Here is a 21,129-nt window from a genome sequence, read left to right as displayed (position 1 = left end):
TGTAAATCTTAGGGGGACATGAAAAGAAAAAAAAAAAAAAAAAAAAAACAGCATTTTAGCTTGCACATAATTGGATGATAAAATCAGCAGCTATTCCCCTCAGATCTACAGCGACTGCACTTCCAAGTGCACCTGTAGTGCAAAGTGGATTTTCCTTTAGTAAATAACCCCCTATGCACATAGTGCAGAGATCAGGTGTGTGCCATTTACAAAGTTCAGGGGGCCACTGTGCACAGAGTGCACAGTCAAGGAGTGCGCTACATATAGAGTGCAGGGTTTTGGGGTTGCAGGTTCAGTTGTCATTTACAGGCTGCCCACATTTCACTTCCACCCTTCCTCATCCAAGACCTCTGCCCTCTCCCCCCATCTTCCTGCCTGGCTCAGCATCTTCTGGAAGTGTAGGTGGCTCCGCCTCTCACAGGGAGATGATTGTTCATCATCTGTACACCCAGGCACTGATGGATATCAAAGTGCAACTTACCAATTGATACACCCCATCCCACAATGCACTTGCAGTTCCCTTGTCCATGCCATGAGTGCAGGCAGGCATCTGTGAGACTTACTGCAAGGAAAGCTGTCCTTATAAACACGGAAAACTTCTGTGTTTACAAGTGACAATAGTGAGCAGAAGGCAAGAGTCGGAGGTGGCAGAAATACTTGGAAGAAAAAAGAAAAAACCCCTTGGTGTGAGGGAAACATGAAATGATCTGGCAGGCAGCATTCGGCCTGGTGGACCTTGCCACGTGCCCTAAGGGGAACACAGCAATACAAACCCGACAGATGTTCTAATCCCTCTCCACTCTATCCAAACTAAACAAAAAAAAAGGTTTTGCCTTTAGGCTTTGGATGCAGACACTGTAACCCATACAATACCAGAGATTACATACACAGTCTAGTGACATTTATCCAAGATGGAAAGAAGAGTCATGTTAAGTTTTTTTTATTCAGCATAATGTGCTTCTGGCTATTAAAAAGAGGAATTAGTAGATAATAGTAATACAGATATGATCAGAAACAGTAATTGCCAATATTGATTGATGCTGAGATTGGATGGCACCAAACCGGACACAAAAAGAGGAACCATTTTCTCTGCTGCGTTGCTGCCAAGGCCTGCTTCCAGCCACACATTGCACTTTAGAAGAAGCTTCTGCAATGCATTAAGAGTCCCCACCTAACCACTGCAGTGCATTTTCGGTTCCGTCTGGCCATCTTTTTTAGCAGAACATTATGAGCCACTTTGTCCTTCCTGCAACGTGCCAAGGGTTTTCCAGTAGCTTGGCACTGCAATAGCCTTCTGCAAAGCATCATGGGTCTTCACATTGGCCTTTGCAAATATCCAGTAGTTTAATCCAGTTTCCAGGATGGTCACTACAATGAGTACATAAGACAGAAATTGGCTTTGCATTCTTGGCTCTAGCACGGTCAAAGCAACACGGAGATGGCTTTGCAGGTTCCAGAGGGCAGAGGGCACATTAGGACCCACTCTGTCCATACTACGGTTTGCCGCAAACTTCTGTGCTTAGGTATTGAGGTTCAGTCTAGAAGTGTCGTCTCCAAGATGGACACCCATGTCATTCTTATCCTAACCAATCCAAGTCATCTTCTTCGTCATCATCGTCGCCAAAGAGAGGAGCTGGAGGCGGACAACCCTTCATACTCTGGAAAAACAAACCACATGCAAAATTATCAGCAAAGAATCTAAAAAAAAAATACAAAATGTAAAAGCGAAGTTTGTATTAAAAAAAACAAACAAAAAAAACCAAAAACATTTAAACTCACCTAGGTGGACGCAACAGGAAATCTCTATATTGAGTTCAATTAAGGTTCACATGTTAAAGTGGTTGTAAACCCTAAAGTCTGGTACACACTAGCTGGGTATCGGCCAGTTCAACAGAAACCAGCCGACATTCGTCCAGCATGTACATCAGCCTGTCTGACAAAAGCTGGCTTCTGTCAAATGGGCATGCTGGAAAAGCAGCAACCAATCGGCATCTGATCAGCACTGACAGCCAATGGCTGCAAGAGCTGAGTGGTGTGTTCTGAAGGGGGGGGGGGGCACGATCAGTTACGCATAGATATCCATTAGATCCGACAGGCGTAAGGCTCTTGCGCTGTCGGATCTTAAATGCAATTTTTTTTTTGCCGCTAGGTGTCGCCTCCGTCGTTTTCCCCGTCGAGTATGCAAAATACGCAAATTCCCGAACGTACGCGCGGTCGACGCAGTGAAGTTACGACGTTTACGTTAGATTTGCGACGCGTAAAGTTGCCCCTGCTATATGAGGGGCAACCAATGTTAAGTATGGGCGTCGTTCCCGTGTCAAAATTTTAAAATTTACGTTGTTTGCGCAAGTCGTCCATGAATGGGGCTGGACGCCATTTACGTTCACGTAGAAACCAATGACGTCCTTGCAACGTCATTTAGCGCAATGCACGTCGGAAAATTTTAGGGACGGCGCATGCGCATTATGTTTGGCGCAGGAACGCGCTTAATTTAAATGCTATACGCCCCCTACCCGCCTAATTTGAATAAGGCGGGCTTGCGCCGGGTGATTTACGCTACGCCGCCGCAACTTTACAGGCAAGTTCTTTGTGAATAAAGCACTTGCCTGTAAAACTTGCGGCGGCATAACGTAAACCAGATACCGCACAGTTTTACGCCCAGATACGAGAATCTGGGCCTCAATCTTCCTAATAAAAAACTCTCCCACTCTTCACAATTGCACCTTATTCAGGTCATCAGTTTTTTGGCAGCACCAACTATTTTCCAGGATGAATCACACAAAGGGCAAAACTAGAACCAAAATATCTGATGAGCACCTTGGGAATTCATTGAGAATTGCTACTCCATCCAACCAGATATTGATGTGTTAGTTTATCAAATACTTCTAATGCCTCTTTTACTTTTAGAAATACACATTTTCCTAAATAAATGAAGTTTTATTACTCAGATTAGGTACATTATATGTATTGATGATCATTAACCTGTGATCTGACTTCTTTTGCTCATCAGCTATCATTATTGTATTTTATGTTTGGCCCAAGACAATTCCTCTTCTTCCAATGTGGCCCAGGAAGGTCAAAAGGTTGGACATCTCTACTATGGAGGGATATGCTTTGTTCAAATTTCATGTCTGAGGTTTACAACCACTGATAAAAGGGGTGGGTTTTTTTTTCTGACCCCTGAAACATGTTGGCTGTTTTTTTTATTTTTTTTAGTATAACCTAATAAATTAATTGGGACTCATTCTTTAGTGCATGTTGTTTTCTGGTAACCGCGGTTATTAACTTTTGTACCACTTGCCCCACCCCATTAGATTGTAAGCTTTTATGAGCAAGGCCCCCTTAACCCACCTGTATTGTAACTATATTGTCTTCCCTTTATATTGTGCAAACTGTTGGCACTACATAAATCCTTGATAACAACAACAACAACAACAACCACCTGCTTAGGGTACCTATTGAAAGATAGCCGTGTCTGTTGTGATCAGCCTGACCTGAGCCAGTAAGCTAACCAAATGTTTTTGCCCTCACACTACTTTGTACAAACTCACATCAAAATCCCAGGGCCTCTTGGACAGTAGGGTATCCAGGGTATGGCACATATGGAAAGTGCCATGGGCACCATATTAAGGAGGCGCTCGTTAGTGGCTCTTCTTCCCAGGCCTGGATTATAGATTCAACACACAATTACCGGCCAGCCGCCAACCGCTACATTGCCTTGCAGTCTCGCCAGACAGCTGAATTATAGGCCCAAGACAGTGAGCCAGCCCGCGGCGGCAGCTGCTGCTACATACATTGCCTTGCAGAGAACACTGTGCTGCATAGCCTTTGTACTAGTGTGCAGAGGCTGAGCGCACTCCGCCCTTTGACGTCCTGGGTGGCATGACGTTATCCAGAGGCCGGCCCGAGAGGCTGGTAGGAAAGGAGTGTGGGCAGAGCTGGTGCCGCTGCAAGCAAAGAGGTGGGAGTACTGTACAAGAACAAGTAAGCTCTGCCTTTTCATGGGGCTGGGGAAGTCGGGCAGATACAGTGCCTTGCGAAAGTATTCGACCCCCTTGAACTTTGCGACCTTTTGCCACATTTCAGGCTTCAAACATAAAGATATAAAACTGTAATTTTATTTGGAGAATCAACAACAAGTGGGACACAATCATGAAGTGGAACGAAATTTATTGGATATTTCAAACTTTAACAAATAAAAAACTGAAAAATTGGGCGTGCAAAATTATTCAGCCCCTTTACTTTCAGTGCAGCAAACTCTCTCCAGAAGTTCAGTGAGGATCTCTGAATGATCCAATGTTGACCTAAATGACTAATGATGATAAATAGAATCCACCTGTGTGTAATCAAGTCTCCGTATAAATGCACCTGCACTGTGATAGTCTCAGAGGTCCGTTTAAAGCGCAGAGAGCATCATGAAGAACAAGGAACACACCAGGCAGGTCCGAGATACTGTTGTGGAGAAGTTTAAAGCTGGATTTGGATACAAAAAGATTTCCCAAGCTTTAAACATCCCAATGAGCACTGTGCAAGCGATAATATTGAAATGAAAGGAGTATCAGACCACTGTAAATCTACGAAGACCTGGCCGTCCCTCTAAACTTTCAGCTCATACAAGGAGAAGACTGATCAGAGATGCAGCCAAGAGGCCCATGATCACTCTGGATGAACTGCAGAGATCTACAGCTGAGGTGGGAGACTCTGTCCATAGGACAACAATCAGTCCCTGTATACTGCACAAATCCTTTATGGAAGAGTGGCAAGAAGAAAGCCATTTCTTAAAGATATCCATAAAAAGTGTCGTTTAAAGTTTGTCACAAGCCACCTGGGAGACACACCAAACATGTGGAAGAAGGTGCTCTGGTCAGATGAAACCAAAATCGAACTTTTTGGCAACAATGCAAAACGTTATGTTTGGCGTAAAAGCAACACAGCTCATCACCCTGAACACACCATCCCCACTGTCAAACATGGTGGTGGCAGCATCATGGTTTGGGCCTGTTTTTCTTCAGCAGGGACAGGGAAGATGGTTAAAATTGATGGGAAGATGGATGGAGCCAATACAGGACCATTCTGGAAGAAAACCTGATGGAGTCTGCAAAAGACCTGAGACTGGGACGGAGATTTGTCTTCCAACAAGACAATGATCCAAAACATAAAGCAAAATCTACAATGGAATGCTTCACAAATAAACATATCCAGGTGTTAGGATGGCCAAGTCAAAGTCCAGACCTGAATCCAATCGAGAATCTGTGGAAAGAACTGAAAACTGCTGTTCACAAACGCTCTCCATCCAACCTCACTGAGCTCGAGCGGTTTTGCAAGGAGGAATGGGCAAAAATGTCAGTCTCTCGATGTGCAAAACTGACATACCCCAAGCGACTTACAGCTGTAATCGCAGCAAAAGGTGGCGCTACAAAGTATTAACTTAAAGGGGGCTGAATAATTTTGCACGCCCAATTTTTCAGTTTTTTATTTGTTAAAAAAGTTTGAAATATCCAATAAATTTCGTTCCACTTCATGATTGTGTTCCACTTGTTGTTGATTCTTCAAAAAAAATTACAGTTTTATATCTTTATGTTTGAATCCTGAAATGTGGCAAAAGGTCGCAAAGTTCAAGGGGGCCGGATACTTTCGCAAGGCACTGTAAGCGCAGCTCAATGTACTGGCTCTGGCTGAAGTGAATGTAAAGAGATAGTTACATTATTTCCCCCCACAGGATAAGATGGGTACTGCAAAGCGATTTGAAGCTTACCAGTTCCTCCTCCTCGTCCTCTTCTTGCTTTGTCTTCTGTTTTGGAGGGGATTCTTTAAACAAATCTTCATCATCAGACTCTTCTAGACTGAAAAGAAACAGGAAATTTAGCGCCTAATTACTAATATTAGGGCCCCGATTATCAGCGCAGCCCCATCAGTACCTCCTCATCAGCGCACATCAGTGAAGAGGAAAATACATTTACGGTAATTGTACAATATTACAACAAAATGAAAAAAATAAAAAAGCATGTTTTTTTTAAATGTAATTAAATTTTCGGTCTTATTAAAGCGGAGTTCCACCCAAAAATTGAACTTCCACTTATCCAGCCCCTCTTCCCCCCCCCCCCCGCCCCGCTGTCTACTGGGAGACACACAGGTCCCAGAAGACAGCAGGGACCAGTGAGGACGCACAGCGTGACTCACGCATGCGCAGTAGGGAACCAGGCTGTGAAGCCATAAAGCTTCATTTGCCAATTCCCTTACTGAAGATGCCGGTGTCTCATCACATTTGGCTCCCCATCACAAATGGCTCCGGAAGTGACGTTCCGTCACCGCCATCTTGCTACACCCCACACTCCTGCTCAGTAATGATAGAGTGAGAAGGGGCAAGCGTACATCTTGTTACACCCACCGGAGTTGTAGATTTCAGTTATTTTCAACACAAAACGGAGCCTTATATCCCTAATTACAGTATTTGGAAATCCGACAGACTGTTTAGATGTTAAATTTCTAAAAGCAGCAGCAAACCTGCTGACCTTCCATGGTTGCTAATGTGACAGAACACCTCTGATTTTCACATTTAAACATGTAAACAGTCCTTCGGATTTCCAAATACTGTAATTAAGCATTTAAAGCGGATGTGCCATGGGAACAAAATATTAAAAGCCAGCAGCTACAAATACTGCAGCTGCTGACTTTTAATAATAGGACACTTACCTGTCCTGGAGTCCAGCGCCGATCGCAGCAGAGCACGAGCGATCGCTCGTCACTCTGCTGCTCCCCCCGCCATCCACGCTGAGGGAACCAGGAAGTGAAGCGCTGCGGCTTCACTGCCCGGTTCCCTACGGCGCATGCGCGAGTCGCGCTGCGCCCGCCGATTGGCTCACACGCTGTGTGCTGGGAGCCGAGTGTTCCCAGCACACAACGGGCGACAGACGGGATGTGACGGAATGCCCGTCTTTCGCCCGTATCGTGTGGCCGGAAGTGGGTGCAAATACCTGTCTTTAGACAGGTGTCTGCACCCCCCTCCCCCCTGAAAGGTGTCAAAAGTGACACCGGAGGGGGGGAGGGTTCCGATCAGCGGGACTCCACTTTAGGGTGGAGGACCGCTTTAAGCTTCGCTTTGTGTTGAAAATAACTGAAATCTAAAATCCGATGGGTGTAATAAGATGTCCACTTTCCCCCTTTACACTCTATTATTACTGTGCAGGAGTGTGGGGTGTAGCAAGATGGCGGCGACGGAACGTCACTTCCAATGCAATCTGTAATGGGGCGCACCGGCGCCTCAACCCGGGAGCTGAGAGACAGTTAGGCTTCGGGTGAGGACATCGCGGGCGCCCTGGACAGGTAAGTGTTCTTATTTTAAAAGTCAGCAGCTGCTGTATTTGTAGCTGTTGACTTGTAATGTTTTTTTTTTTGGGTGGAAAATAAAAACCCAGTGTTGATTAACCACTTCAGCCCCGGAACCATTTAGCTGCCCAAAGACCAAAAGACTTTTTGCGATTCGGCACTGCGTCGCTTTAACCGACAATTGCGCGGTCGTGCGACGTGGTTTCCAAAACAAAATTTACGTTCTTTTTTCCCCCCACATATAGAGCTTTCTTTTGGTGGTATTTGATCACCTCTGCCTTTTATTTTTTGCGCTATAAACAACAAAAAAAAAAAGGGTGACAATTTAAAAAAAGCAATATTTTTTACTATAATAAATATCCCCCAAAAATATATAAAAAATAATAATTTTTTCCTCAGTTTAGGCCGATATGTATTCTTCTACATATTTTTGGTAAAAATAAAAATCACAATAAGCGTATATTGATTGTTTTGCGCAAAAGTTATAGCGTCTATAAAATAGGGGATCGTTTTATGGCATTTTTATTCGTTTTTTTTTTTTACTAGCAATGGCAGCAATCAGCGATTTTTATCATGACTGCGACATTATGGCGGACACATCAGACACTTTTGACGCCATTTTGGGACCATTGTCATTTATACAGCGATCAGTGCTAAAAAATGCATTGGATTACTGTGTAAATGACACTGGCAGTAAAGGTGTTAACCAGTAGGGGGCGCTGAAGGGGTTAATTGTGTCCTAGGGATGTGTTCCATCTGTAGGGGGGATGGGCTACGTGTGACACGACACTGAACAGGGAGCTGTGATCAGTGTCCTGTCCCTAGGCAGAACAAGGAAATGCTTGATAAAAATCAGCATTTCCCATTCTTCCTCTCTGTGAGACGATCGCGGGACTCCCGGCGGACATCGCGGTCACACTCACGCCCATATACCCAGCCGAGCCATTGTGCCGACCTACATCGTCGTGCACTGGTCAGCAAGTGGTTAAATACCACCAAAAGACAACTCTACCTGTCTCAAAAAAATGATAAAAATGTCATATTGGTAATAGTGTTGCATGAACGCGCAATGGTCATTCAAAGTACGACAGCATTGAAAGATGAAAATTGGCCTGGGCAGGAAGAGGGTGAAAGTGCTCGGTAGGCAACTGGTTAAAAAAAAGAAACAAACTGCTGAAACCCCTCTAAGATTAATAAATTGCCTATTGGTTGCATAAAAATCTGAATAGACTTTAGGCTGCTAAAGCAAAGCAGTCAGGATTCTTACTTGTTAAACACTTCCTGTCCGTAGGACATCATAGGATGTCCTTGAGTTGAAATTGTTATAATGGGATGATGCGTGCAGCTACAGGCATCATCCCAGTACCAAATTTTTCAGCGCACAATGCTCTGTAATGTAGAAGAGATTAGAATGGCTATACAGTCACGTGATCACTTCTACAGGCAGTGGAAAGGGGTCCCATCCCTTTACCCGGCTCTTCCATCCAATCGTGGAGCCCAGTAATGATTTAACCTCTTCAGGGCGTATTCCCTAGGAAGGTGAAAGGCACAGAAGTTACCGCCCCCCTTCTGTGACATCAAGAAGGGGAAGTATGACCGTTATTGGCATGTACAGCATTTGATCAAACCGATCTCGGCAATTGAACAAATGTTTGGAAGCCGGAGGAGAGATCTGGGGTCTAAAAGACCTCAGATCTCTCAATAAAGAGGACCTGTCACATGTGATCACACCACACGTTTGGTTTTGCTGCGAACGTCAGAGTGAGGGAAAGAATTCTAGCACAGACCTCCTGGGTAACGCTAAAGTGGTAGCATGTGAAGGCTTTAATAATAAATCTACCTAAACACTCGAGTGAAGCAAACACAATTTTGCTTTTTCTCAAAGCATTCTTTGGGTAACAGTGCAGACATATGCGGTATAAACTCTGCCCTTAAGAGGAGGGACACTGAACAAAAGCAAACGGGTAAGTCTGAGTTTTAGCTCAGTCCCCAAGAGGTTGGACATTTTCTTTTTCTCCTTTTTGGTTTTCATGAAACTTTTTGGATTGGCACCCAACAGTGTTAATAGTGGGCATACATGAGGTGTTTCCCAAATCTTTGATGTGAAATTTTGTATTTTGCGGTATAGTAATCTAACCTGAGGTCTGTCCTCCCCTCTGGCTTAACAGGACTAGGAGTTACATGGATTCCAGTTAATCCAAGAGTAGGGGTCTCCTCTTTAGGCGGGACTGGGCTGCTATCATCATCATTTCTTAAAGGTGGCGGAACCCTTTGCTTCTCCTCTGTAGCTGTAATGTCATTTGATTGCTGCGACACCTCATTCTCAATAATATTCTTATTGGGAAATGTGGAGGATTGAGCACTGGAGCTTGGGGGAGGTTGCTCTTGTAGAACATCTTTTTCAGCCAATGTTACAATGTCCTCCACCATGCTTGATTCAGGCGTATCACTAGATATCATGTGAACAAGAGCTGATGGAGTGTCCAGATCTTCCTGGATGACCTTGACAGGTACATTTTCACCTGCTTCCTGTAGCTCTGTGGATGTAGAACCCGTTTCCTGATTGCGTACGATTTCTGTTGGCTCCTTAACCTCTTTGTGATTCTCCTCTAGAACACCGGGGACTTGCTCCGAAGTGGAAGTTTGGTTTTCCTCGACATCTGCATGCACCTCACCTTGATTTAGTACTTGTTCCCTCTGTAGTGCAGGCTGATCTACAACTTCAGTTTCTGCACTTTCATCTTCCTCCTCCTCCTCCTCACCACTGCTGCTTGCTGCTACTGTCTCCTCATTCTGTGGCTTACTTATTAGCTGTAGTGTTGTTACCTGACAGAAAATTTAATGACTACATTAGTACAAATAAAAAAACAGCCACACATATCACAACCATGTTTTGTTACACTTATGTATTTAAAAATGGTCATAAGAACAGTTACAATTTATTATTAAAGCCTAAACATATGAATAAAAATAAAATAAAAAAATTGCACATGTGCTTTAAATTTCATGTCTCGATTGATTCATCCGGTTTCTTTAAGCCTTTTGCCACCAGGGCCTGTACTTGATATGTGCACTATGTTGGTGTGCATTGTGATAAAATTATCCAGAAATAAATGTTATCACAACACATTTTGCGTGGGGCATTATTATTTTATCATTATTAAAAAATGCTTATAAAAACGCAGTCTTACCCATGGGCCTCGATGCGTATGACTATAAACGAGCAGGGAGATTCTGATCTTCTTAATCTAGCTCCCTTACTGGCCAGGATGCAGTGACCTATAAGCCCCCATAACACTTATGGAAGAGCAAGGTCTTCCAACTCTTCCTGAAGCTTAGCAAATTGGTGGCGTTTTTTTTAGGAAAAACGGTAAATCATTCCATACCTTACCCCCCCCCCCCTGCACCGAGAAAGCACGTCCTCCTCGTCTGTTTCTTCACCCTAGGGACAACGACATTTGTGTGTCCCGCTGAACGTAGTGCTCCACTAGGAGCATATCGTGTGAATTTTTTCCGGAGGTACTCTGGTCCACCTCCATGGACTATCCTATGAATAAAACAGCTAATCTTAAACAGAACCTGCTCACCGGGCTTCTCGGCTCTTTATTGGATAAATTGATAGCAGTGCAGCCATTGGCTCACTCTGCTGTCAATCAAATCTAATGGACGCGGGCACCGGGGGGCGAGACCGAGTCATACACTCCCAATGGAAATGTATTAATACTCAGAGTCACTATTCCCACAATTATTTAAAGTTTTTAATTTTGCGAGTGAACACAACACATTTTGTGTGCAGCAACGTGCTTCTGCTCATAGCCTTAAATTAATGTAAAGTTAAAAAGGGGGGGGGGGTAGCACTGTGATGTGCTGTAACACCACACCGCTGCATGTGTGTGCACTGATTCGTATTTCCATGTGCAACAACATGCAATGCATTAGGGAAGCTTATTCGTAAAAACACACAAAGAAGGGTGCATATACATTTTTTTTATTTTTAAAAAAGCAGAAAAATGGGGATTCCCATTTTTTGGCTGTTGCAATGCATTGAAAATGAATGCTATGCCCAGGTTATTGTACTTCCTGCAGGCTTTACTGGTCAACATAACTCAGGCTCTCTTTCATTCTGTGTGTTCAGTTTTCTTCAAGTTTATTTGGAACAGCAAACGCCCCCACATTGGCAGAAATCGGTTGCTTCGGCCCAAACTAAAAGGGTGGACTGAGTTTTTCTGATTATATTACAAATATCTGCTGAAGCACCTATTAAACGCAGCACAAGCTTGTATCCCTAGTATGTGGAAAAACAATCTGCCCCAACGGTTGCACAATGGCTTGCAAAAGTGAATGATATCAAATGATATGGAAAAACTGGGAGGACCCGACAGCGGCCCTTTGAGATAAAACCAAAGAACATAAGACCAGGCGATTCTACTGGAATCCAATCCAATTTCTGATGAATACCTACAATGCGTGCGGCTCACACAGTTCCTTTGTTTCAGCTTCCTATTGGGTCACCAATCCCGATTTCCCCAGTGATGTTTTTTTTCTCCCCTCTTTCGCTCTCACCTTTTCTCCTTTTTGTCCTGCTCTCTTTAATACATAAAAAACTCCTTTGGATGCACGCAGATTCGGGCAAGCATAGGTATATTTGACTTCTACACATTTTTGTATACTGTACTTTGAGGTTTTATGAGCATTCATTTCTACCCTATGACCATTATCTGAATGCCAGAGGCCCTTTGATACCCAATTAACCAGTCATTTGGTTTGTATAGACTGTTGATCAGTCTTACTAATCAATGCGGTCTATATAGGTGATGCTGTATACCTCTGTGGATACTTTCTGAACCATGACTTGTAACGTATACTCGACAATTGCATAGAGATAAAGTCAGTGTTTTGTTTGTTATCTATTGCAATCCTCTGAATAATAATAATAATAATAAAAAAAAAAAGCACAATGCATAGTGACAAGTTACCATGTGTTGTGGTGCCCTCCAACATGCGTGTTCGTAATGTGCGTTGGGGTGCCATTAACAATGAATGACACCCAGTGCACCACTTAGAACACTACCTGTTTTTGTGTGCTGCCGCAAGGGCAATGCTTATTCCTGCATCACATTGATGTGAATATGGATTTATTCCTTTAAAAAAATAAAATATTATATTACTTTGATTTTTCACTTTTAAAATGCAGGAAGAGATTTTAGGACACTCACACTATGAACAGGGCATGCTCCGTTTACAGCGCTTCCTGTTCATTCACCGAGACAGACATAGTAAAGATACATGACTATTCATGTATACCATATCAGGATTTGGGAATGAACAGCAAGCACAGGGGAGACAGCCAGATGCGTATGGCGAGGGGGGGTATTAAAAATATTTTCTGGTGCCCTCTTGTCACCCTTGGGTGCAGGCCGCTTCTCCCCTGCCACTGTCTTCCCTGCTGCAGGCCTTGAAGGACATGTGGGGTATATGGGCTGTGCAGGGGATAAAGTATATTTTTTTACTTGCCCCCAGCAGGAAGGCTCTCTGTCCTTTGAATGAATTGCTACAAATGATTGAATTTGAATGAATGATTTGCTATGATCAGTGGCTTATTAGCCGCTGATCATAGCCGTTTAATTATGCAGCGAAGTCTGGAGAATTACTCTGATATAACAGTTAATGGTCACTGAAGTAACCATGAGCTTAAAGCAAAGTGGGAATGCAGCTGACGTAAGGCATACAGATCCGGTCAGCTGGAAAAGTTTCTGCAGGTCCATATACCTTACGTCCGCAGCAAAATGGTTTAACATTCTGTGCACATTCAATTCCCATAAATATGTTATAATTTTCTTTATTTATGTGTCTACAATTCATGTTGCCCTATCATTTTCTCCCTATGTAGCCACCCATTCAGATGTACTGACAGCAGAGACTAAGTGATGAAGCCGGGTGAAAGAGCACAACCTTGCCATCCCTATAGACAAGCATATTCCTCTCTGCTGGCCACTGGATGGTGCAGCCTTTAGCAATGCTTTGTTAATCAGCTGCATTGGTAAAATAATACCCTTCAGTAAGGATAAGGGGGGATGTGGATGTGGTCAATATTGCTTAAAGCAAGACAAACTTTCTATATACATTTCCTAGTCAGCTGTTAGCAAGAAGGTCATTCATATCAGCCTATGAGCCTACCTACATGTGTAAGGGAGGCATTTATTTTCCAGACCACTGGAAAGCGGTGTTAAAAATGAACTAACAATAACTATATATGTACTGCTTCTTAAAATCAATACACACTGTGTACGTATTGCTTATTAAACCATTTACCTTTATAGTATTCATAATGGTGCCCAACACAACTCGCCCACTGTACATCTCCTCCAGATCAAACTCTTTTCTGAGAGACTGAAAGACTCCATTCATAATCTTCTTCACCTGACAGAGAAATTTAACACAAACATGTAAAGATCTACCATGTGGATATCAGGTGTAGAGAACACAGACATTATGGGCAGTTTGAGTCCCTCTGTTGTGGAATTGACAACTGCACGCACGCAAAGAAAAAATACCTGTCCACACATTTATGTTCTATTTACTGGTGTCAGTTCCATGCTCCTAACCTTAGCTGTTAAAACAGTAGAAGTTACCAAGATTAGCAAAGCTTGGCAAACCATTTAAAGTGGAGCTCCACCCAAAAGGGCAAGCCCCATTTGTTTGCTTCCTCAAAGCCAGGTATCCGCTCCCACTACTGTGCAAGATCGCTGTATAGTTGTGTGTCGATCTAAGAAACTTCAGGCCCCTCCAACCATCTTTTGGGAGACACATGTCTCAAAAGACAGCAGAACCAGTCAGAAAGCGCAGCACGATTTGCGCATGCGCAGTAGAATATAGGCTATGAAGCCGCAAGGCTTTACTTCCCATTTCCCTTAGTAAAGATGCCGGCGCCTGCACCCAGAGCTGATGAACGGATTGGCTTGGAATGCCGACATTGTGGGCTCCCTGGACAGGAAGGTGCCATATTAAAAGTCAGCAGCTACAGCATTTGTAGCTGCCGACTTAATTATTTTCCCCCAGGCTGGCCTAGAAAAAAACACTATAACTCGATGAGGGCTAAACCTCACACATAAAGCCACTGATGGGCTCAGACATGCAGTGGTGGTGTGCAGTGCTGGATTTCTGGCGGGCTCAATCCGAACATGCCAGAGCCCATCGCTACCAACTGGTTTCCAAGGCTGAACTGCACTGTGCTAAGAAAAGTAAAATGGCTATGAGCACCGGTAACATAAGAACGGTTCTTATCCAGGATGTTAAAACCACTAAATTGCGAGGTTTCCAATGAAACACAACAGAAATACACCAACATGGGACTTTAAGGAACCAAAATGATACATACTGATACATATGTTTACTACATATCCATCAAAAGTTTTCCTTTAAAATTGTAGTACTGGCTTTTAACTCAATGTGTATGTCAGACCTACAGATTTTAAAAGAAAACTCTTCATGGATATAATCGTATGAATTGTATGATAGAACTTTGTATTGTACTGGTACCTGAACACTTGCTAGGTTGGTGTATTTTTTGTTAGGGATGGGGGTGCCAACCCTCTAAGGCCGCGTACACACGGTCGGACATGTCCGCTGAAACTGGTCCGCGGACCAGTTTCCGCGGACATGTCCGACCGTGTGTACGGCCTAGCGGACAGGTTTCCAGCGGACAAAAGTTTCTTAGCAAGCTAAGAAACTTGTCCGCTGGAAACATGTCTGTCGGACATGTCCGATGGTTAGTACACCTAATCGCACATGTCCGTTGGTTATGACGTGTAACCAGCGTCCCGAAATCCCGCGCATGCGTCAAATTGATTCAACGCATGCGTAGAAGCATTGCACTTCCGTTTTTGAGAACGTCGGTGTCTTCTACGTCACCGCGTTCTCTGTCCGCGGAGATTTTGGTCTGATGGTGTGTACACACATCAGACCAAAAGCTCCCAGGAGACATGTCCGATGTGTACGGGGCCTAAGGGTTAGATACTCCCTGGAGCTCTAAATTATTTAAAAACATTTTTTCCAAATAAATCAGCTGCATAAAAGAACAGAGTATATATATATATATATATATATATATATATATATATATATATATATATATATATATATATATATATATATATATATATGCAAGTTTTTCATACTTTGTAAAAGTGAAGCCATTTAAAACATAACAGTCTAAGGTCTCATGTACTGCTGGTAAACGAACGTTTAGGAGTAGTTGTGAATTTTTTTCAAGTACCCCTGAACTCTCCTCCATGTTATCTTATCAGTACATGCATGTACACAGGGTCGTTTATAGTAGTTTCTCTAGGCAGTGGAGTTTAAAGGCATTTTTTGGAATGCAAAAAAATGGGTTCAAAAGGCATTTCAAGAACCAAATGCTCCTAAATGCAGTAATTTGCGTTTCATTTGCAGGAGTTTGTTTTTGAGAAATTGAGACCGTGAAGGCCACAAACCGTGGCCCACGATGGGCCGAACACACCCTTAACTCTTGCAGGAATATGCTCAGCACAGCGCAAGTTAGCCCACTCAAGCCACAGAACAAAAGCATACAGAAAAAAAAAGGGGGGAGGGAGGAACAGGGAGACATAAGCCCAGGTGGGCCAAATGACCAATGCGAGCGTGACCTCATCGCAGAGGCCCAATGTTGCCATCCCACAGTTGGGGCAGCACCGGGCAAGGGGTCAGCCAAATGGTAAGGCGGCCAGGGGCAAGGGAGGGGGGAGAGGGCTACCAAGCCCAGATAAAAAAAAAGGGGGGGGGGCAGTCCAGATGTCTCATTGAACTGGAAGCGGAAATGTCCCTGTTCTGCAACTGTGCCCCCACACTGAGAAGTCAAGGGAGGGATGTAGAGTCATTCTCATAGTTCAAGATGTTGGGACACTGTGTGTAAATAAAATGATTTTTCCCCCCCCCCCCCCCATGTAGACTGGTCCCACATGGCTGCACTGGAAAAAACGCTTACATCCCAAACAAACAACATTCAATAGCTACATTCAATGAAGAAGAAGAGTGTGTCTAATGAGGGAGTTTAATAGCTAGGGTTGTCCCAATACCAAGCATTTGCAAATGCTCCGGATCTTGATCCATATCCTGGGCAGTCAGGGGTGTAGGGATTTCAATAAATCATCTGACAGAAGCTTCTCCTCCTCTCCCTCTTGCGGCTGTCGGATGCTTTATTAAAATCTATACTGAGGGATCAGTGTTTGCAACTGCCCCCACCACCGCACAATCACCCCCGACTGTCCCTATGGCCTCCTCCAGTCCCCCCCTGTGTCCTCCTCCATGTGGACTTTGTCCATTGATAACTGAGCAACGTAAACACAGTTTACAATGCTTCCATTTATGAATGGAAAGGAGCATCTGTCGCCTCTCCATTCAACTCCAGTGCAGCTGAGGATACAGAGAAAGGCACTGGGGAATATGTGTCCTCAGTCCCTTTCCCTGTCTCAAAGGGAAGAGGTCAGGAGTCTGTTATATCTCCTGATTAGGGATGTCCCGATACCGATACTAGTATCGGTATCGATACCGAGCATTCCCCCCCCCCCCCCAGTACTTGTACGCGGGAAATGCTCCGATGCTTCACCTGGGCAGTCAGCGGTGATCAGTGCAGGGGAGTTGCAAGCACCGATCTGCCCCCTTTTCAGCTGTTTTGGTTAAAGTTATACAGCGGTGATCGGTGCTTGTAATTCCCCCTAAAGCGGCACCGATCACCGCTGTATAACGTGCCGTCTTCCCCCCTCCGTTCCGTCTTCCCCCCTCCGTGCCGTCCTCCTCCCTCCGTCCCGTCTTCCCCCCCTCCGTCCTCCGTGCCGTCTTCCCCCCTCCGTGCCGTCTTCCCCCCCCCCAAATTTGTCAGGATTGAGAGCGGAGGTAGGAGCCGCTAAATCTGGCTCCTACCTTTTCAGAATGAACAGAGTCAGTAATCACTGACTCTGTCCATTCACATAACTGAGCATTGTAACCTGTGTTTACGATGCTTCAGTTTATGAATGGAGAGGAACTTCTCTTCATTCATTTTAGCTGAGGCTGCAAAGAAAGGGACTGGGGAATCTGTGTCCTTAGTCCCTTTCTCTCTCTCAAAGGGGAGATGTCAGGGGTCTGATAAGATCCCTAATATCTCACCAAAGACCCCCCAACAGGGCTGATTAAAAAAAAAGAAAAAAAAATTGCAATATTTTTTTTTTTTAAATAAAAATGTAAATAAATTCACCTCCCCCCTAAAAAAAAAAAAAAAAGAAGAAGAAATTGGAAAAAAAATACTGCCACTGTCACATGACATAGAAAAAAAAATGAAGTATCGGTATCGGCGAGTACTTGAAAAAAAAGTATCGGTACTTGTACTCGGTCTCAAAAAAGTGGTATCGGGACAACCCTACTCCTGATATCTCACAAAAGCCCCTTCAACAGGGCTGTTAGGGGGGAAAAAAATGGTAATAAATATTTAAAAAAGGTTAAAAATTGTAAAAGTAATAAAAAATAAAAAGTGGTATCGGGAGAATCCTAGTTATAACCCCCATCAGGTGTTTTTTTTTGCAATCTGTGTCCCATTGGGGAGATTTACCTTCACTTCCTGCCTCAGTCATAACAGGAAGTAAGAGGAAAATCCTCCAAAGTGAGGGCAATCCTTTGTGAACACCAGAACCAGAGTCCCTTATTGGAAGATTTACCCTCCATTCCTGTTCTGGTGACCACTCAAATATATTTGTCCCCCCCCCTTTCTTTTTCAATGATAACAGTCACACAAAGAGGGGGAATCTCCTCAACATGGATAAAAAAAAAAAAAGAAGTTTTTCAAATCCTTCTCCACTCAACTAAAAAAAAAAAATAAAGACTGGAAAAGAAGACGTTTTGCCTTAAAGCGGAGCTCCACCCTCAAAAAATGGCATTAGTCCATTAACAAAAATAAATACATTTTTACATGCCTTTAAACTGTTGTTGCTTACTTTTCATTAATCTGCAGGACGAGAGAGAGAGAGCAGTGTGGGGATTCTGTTATCATCGTTGCCATAACAACGGGGCGGGACGTTCCTCCGCCGCCCGTTGTTATGACAACAGGACAAACAATAGTCGATACGAGCGGCGCTCTAATGCGCATTCGCAGGATTTAAAGCTTACCCAGCATGCACATCTCACCGGGAAGAGTGAAAAAATTTTACTGGGCTTCAATTGCCCACATAGGAGATGGAAACGGCCACATCGTTCTGGACAGCAGTGGAGGCAAGTGTTTTTATTATTGTAGACAACGAAGTGGTATGTTTGATGCTCTTAAATGGGAACTTTATTTACATAATATTTCAATGGGAAAAACAAAACAAAAACAAAAACAAAAAAAAACAAAACGTGACTGGAACCCTGTTATCCTGCAATTATGAGCTAGACTGCCAATGTGCCTGTTGGGTGTCAGACCCAAAAGCTCACCTCTCCTGTGGGGTCCGTAGCCAGATTTCTATCACCATCCCTCGTCTGCGTGTCTTCAAGTTGCTCTGTTAGGGTAACGACCTGAGCCTGGAGCTGGGCGCACTGACAGGAGACACAAGAATGGCATGTGAGTAGATAGAATCACAAATCTTAACTTTGCAAGAAGAATAGATCTCTTAAAGCAGGACTCAAAATTTCAAGTCTTGAGCTAGTAGCCAGGCCTTAAAAGGGCTTGTAATGGTTCTATTTTTTTTCACCTTAATGCATGAAGGTGAAAAAACATCTGATCTCTGTCGCCCCCCGTTTACCCACCCGAGCCCTCGTAAGTCCTGCGTTGTGAGCGAGCAGGCTTCTCGACCAGGCTTTTTGGCTTATTCATTGGATGATTGATCGCAGCGCAGCCATTGGCTCCCGCTGCTGTCAATCAAACCAATGATGCAGCGCGCCGGAGGTGGGGCCGAGTGATACAGTTGGCGGCAATATCACAGGAGCGCGCCCGCAAGCTAACCCCCTTGGGAGAGAGCTTCCCATTAAGGGGGTTAGCTGATGCATGGAGGAGCCGAGACAGCCACCGAGGGACCCCAGAAGACGAGGATCGAGGCCACTCTGTGCAAAATGAGCTGCACAGTGAAGGCAAGTATAACTATTTGTTATTTAAAAAAAAGATAATTTTTTTTTTTGATTCTTTACAACCCCTTTAAGAGTTACTCGCCACCAGTTGCCCCACCCTGCCTCGCGCCTAAACAAGCCCTTGTAAATTATCTCATGAAATGACACTTGTAACAGGAGTCACTTTTGGGCACAGATTGAGCCAGGAAATAAAGGGATATATGTTGGATTGTTTTAACATGGACAGTAATCCACCATACATTCCTTAATGTCTGTAAAGAATATTCTGACCCTACTGGTCAATAATGACTCTTTACAATGATTAGCCCAGGCTAGTGAGTTGTTAAATGAGGCTGGCTCCTGAAAGACCTTTCATTGTGTGATAACACTGTTTAAAGCCTATTGATGCTCAGGTGTGAATACCTTTGTATCAGAGACAGACCGTCTGTCTAAAGATGTGGATTGAGGGGAAATCATTGTGTGATGGTGTTTTGTTTGAATTCTGTTAATGAAGGAATGTGACTTCTCAGGTGGAGTGATTAGGTCATGTTAATTATAGACCGGCGCCGAAATGTCTGGAATGTTTAGCAATTAGCCCATCTGAAGGTGTATTGAAGCCCCCCCAGTGTGTGATGGGTGGGTGGAGAGTTTGATTATTCCTGTGATCACTGAAACATGCCTTGAAAACTGTATATAAAAACTTGAGAGCTAACCATAAAAAGTGTTCATACATTTGAAACCAATAACAGAGCAAGTCTCGTTATTCTGGGAAATGGGATGTCTGATGTCTGTTGGATGGATGGAGTGTCAGATAAGCTGTCGTGGGTTGATGGAAGGTCGTAAACGGTGGTGACCGTTATAACACCGTTAAAAGTTTTATGCAGAATTAAGTTAAAAAAATTAACATTAACCACTTTCATACAAGGCACTTGCGCACCTTCCTGCCCAAGCCAATTTTCAGCTTTCAGCGCTGTTGCACTTTGAATGACAATTGCGCGGTCATGCTACACTGTACCCAAAGTCAATAGACGTCAATAGACGTCCAGTCAGGATTTCAGAACCACTTCCCGGACGTCAATTGACTATTGACTGGGCGGGAAGTGGTTAACCACTTATCTACTGGGTACTTTCACCCCCTTACTGCCCAGGCCATTTTTCAGCTTTAAGCACTGTCACACTTTGAATGACAATTGCGCGGTCATGCTACACTGTAACCATGTGAAATTGTTATAATTTTCTTCACACAAATAGAGCTTTCTTGTGGTGGTATTTAATCACTGGTGGGGATTTTATATTTTATTTTTAGGAAAAAAAGAAGACCGAAAATGTTGAAAAAAAAAAAGTTTTTCTTTGTTTCGGTCAGTAAAGTTTTGTAGATAAAGTAAATTTTCCTCCTTCACTGATGCGCGCTAATGAGGCGGCACTGATGAGGAGGCATGAATATTCTGCACCTATGGGCACGGATGGGCCCCAATAGCCGGCATGGATAAGCGGCACTGATGGGCATTACTGATAGACAGCACTGAAAGTGAGCACAGACTGGCATCACTAATTGCTGGCACTGGTGGGCATTTATGGCGCTCTAATGTAATCAGGGCACAGATCATCAGTGCCCTAATTACATCTCTCACCGTGCCCTGCGAGAAGATGCCGCTGATCGGCTCTCCTCGCTGCAAACTCTGTCAGTGTGAAAAGAGGAGTGCCGATTACCGGCATTTCCTTGTTTACATGTGAACA

General features: G+C 43.8%; 1 protein-coding gene across 2 annotated transcripts in view; it reads right to left on the bottom strand.

Moving 5' to 3' along the window:
- Window positions 1–924: 924 nt before the first annotated feature.
- Window positions 925–21,129, bottom strand: part of FKBP15 (FKBP prolyl isomerase family member 15) — a 105,709-nt gene continuing 85,504 nt past the window's right edge. For both annotated transcript variants that reach the window (XM_040324327.1, XM_040324328.1), the window contains 5 exons: window positions 18,784–18,885; window positions 13,639–13,746; window positions 9,464–10,152; window positions 5,756–5,843; window positions 925–1,658 (listed from right to left, as the gene is read on the bottom strand). In XM_040324327.1, coding sequence (XP_040180261.1) covers window positions 1,578–1,658; window positions 5,756–5,843; window positions 9,464–10,152; window positions 13,639–13,746; window positions 18,784–18,885 — 1,068 coding nt within the window. In that variant the 3' untranslated portion in view covers window positions 925–1,577. The remainder of the gene's footprint in view (window positions 1,659–5,755; window positions 5,844–9,463; window positions 10,153–13,638; window positions 13,747–18,783; window positions 18,886–21,129) is intronic.

The sequence above is a fragment of the Rana temporaria genome, chromosome 9 (genome assembly GCF_905171775.1).
Source record: "Rana temporaria chromosome 9, aRanTem1.1, whole genome shotgun sequence".
NCBI lineage: Eukaryota > Metazoa > Chordata > Amphibia > Anura > Ranidae > Rana > Rana temporaria.
The sequence above is the reverse complement of the archived record's forward strand: the minus strand, read 5'-3'. Positions and strand labels throughout refer to the sequence as shown.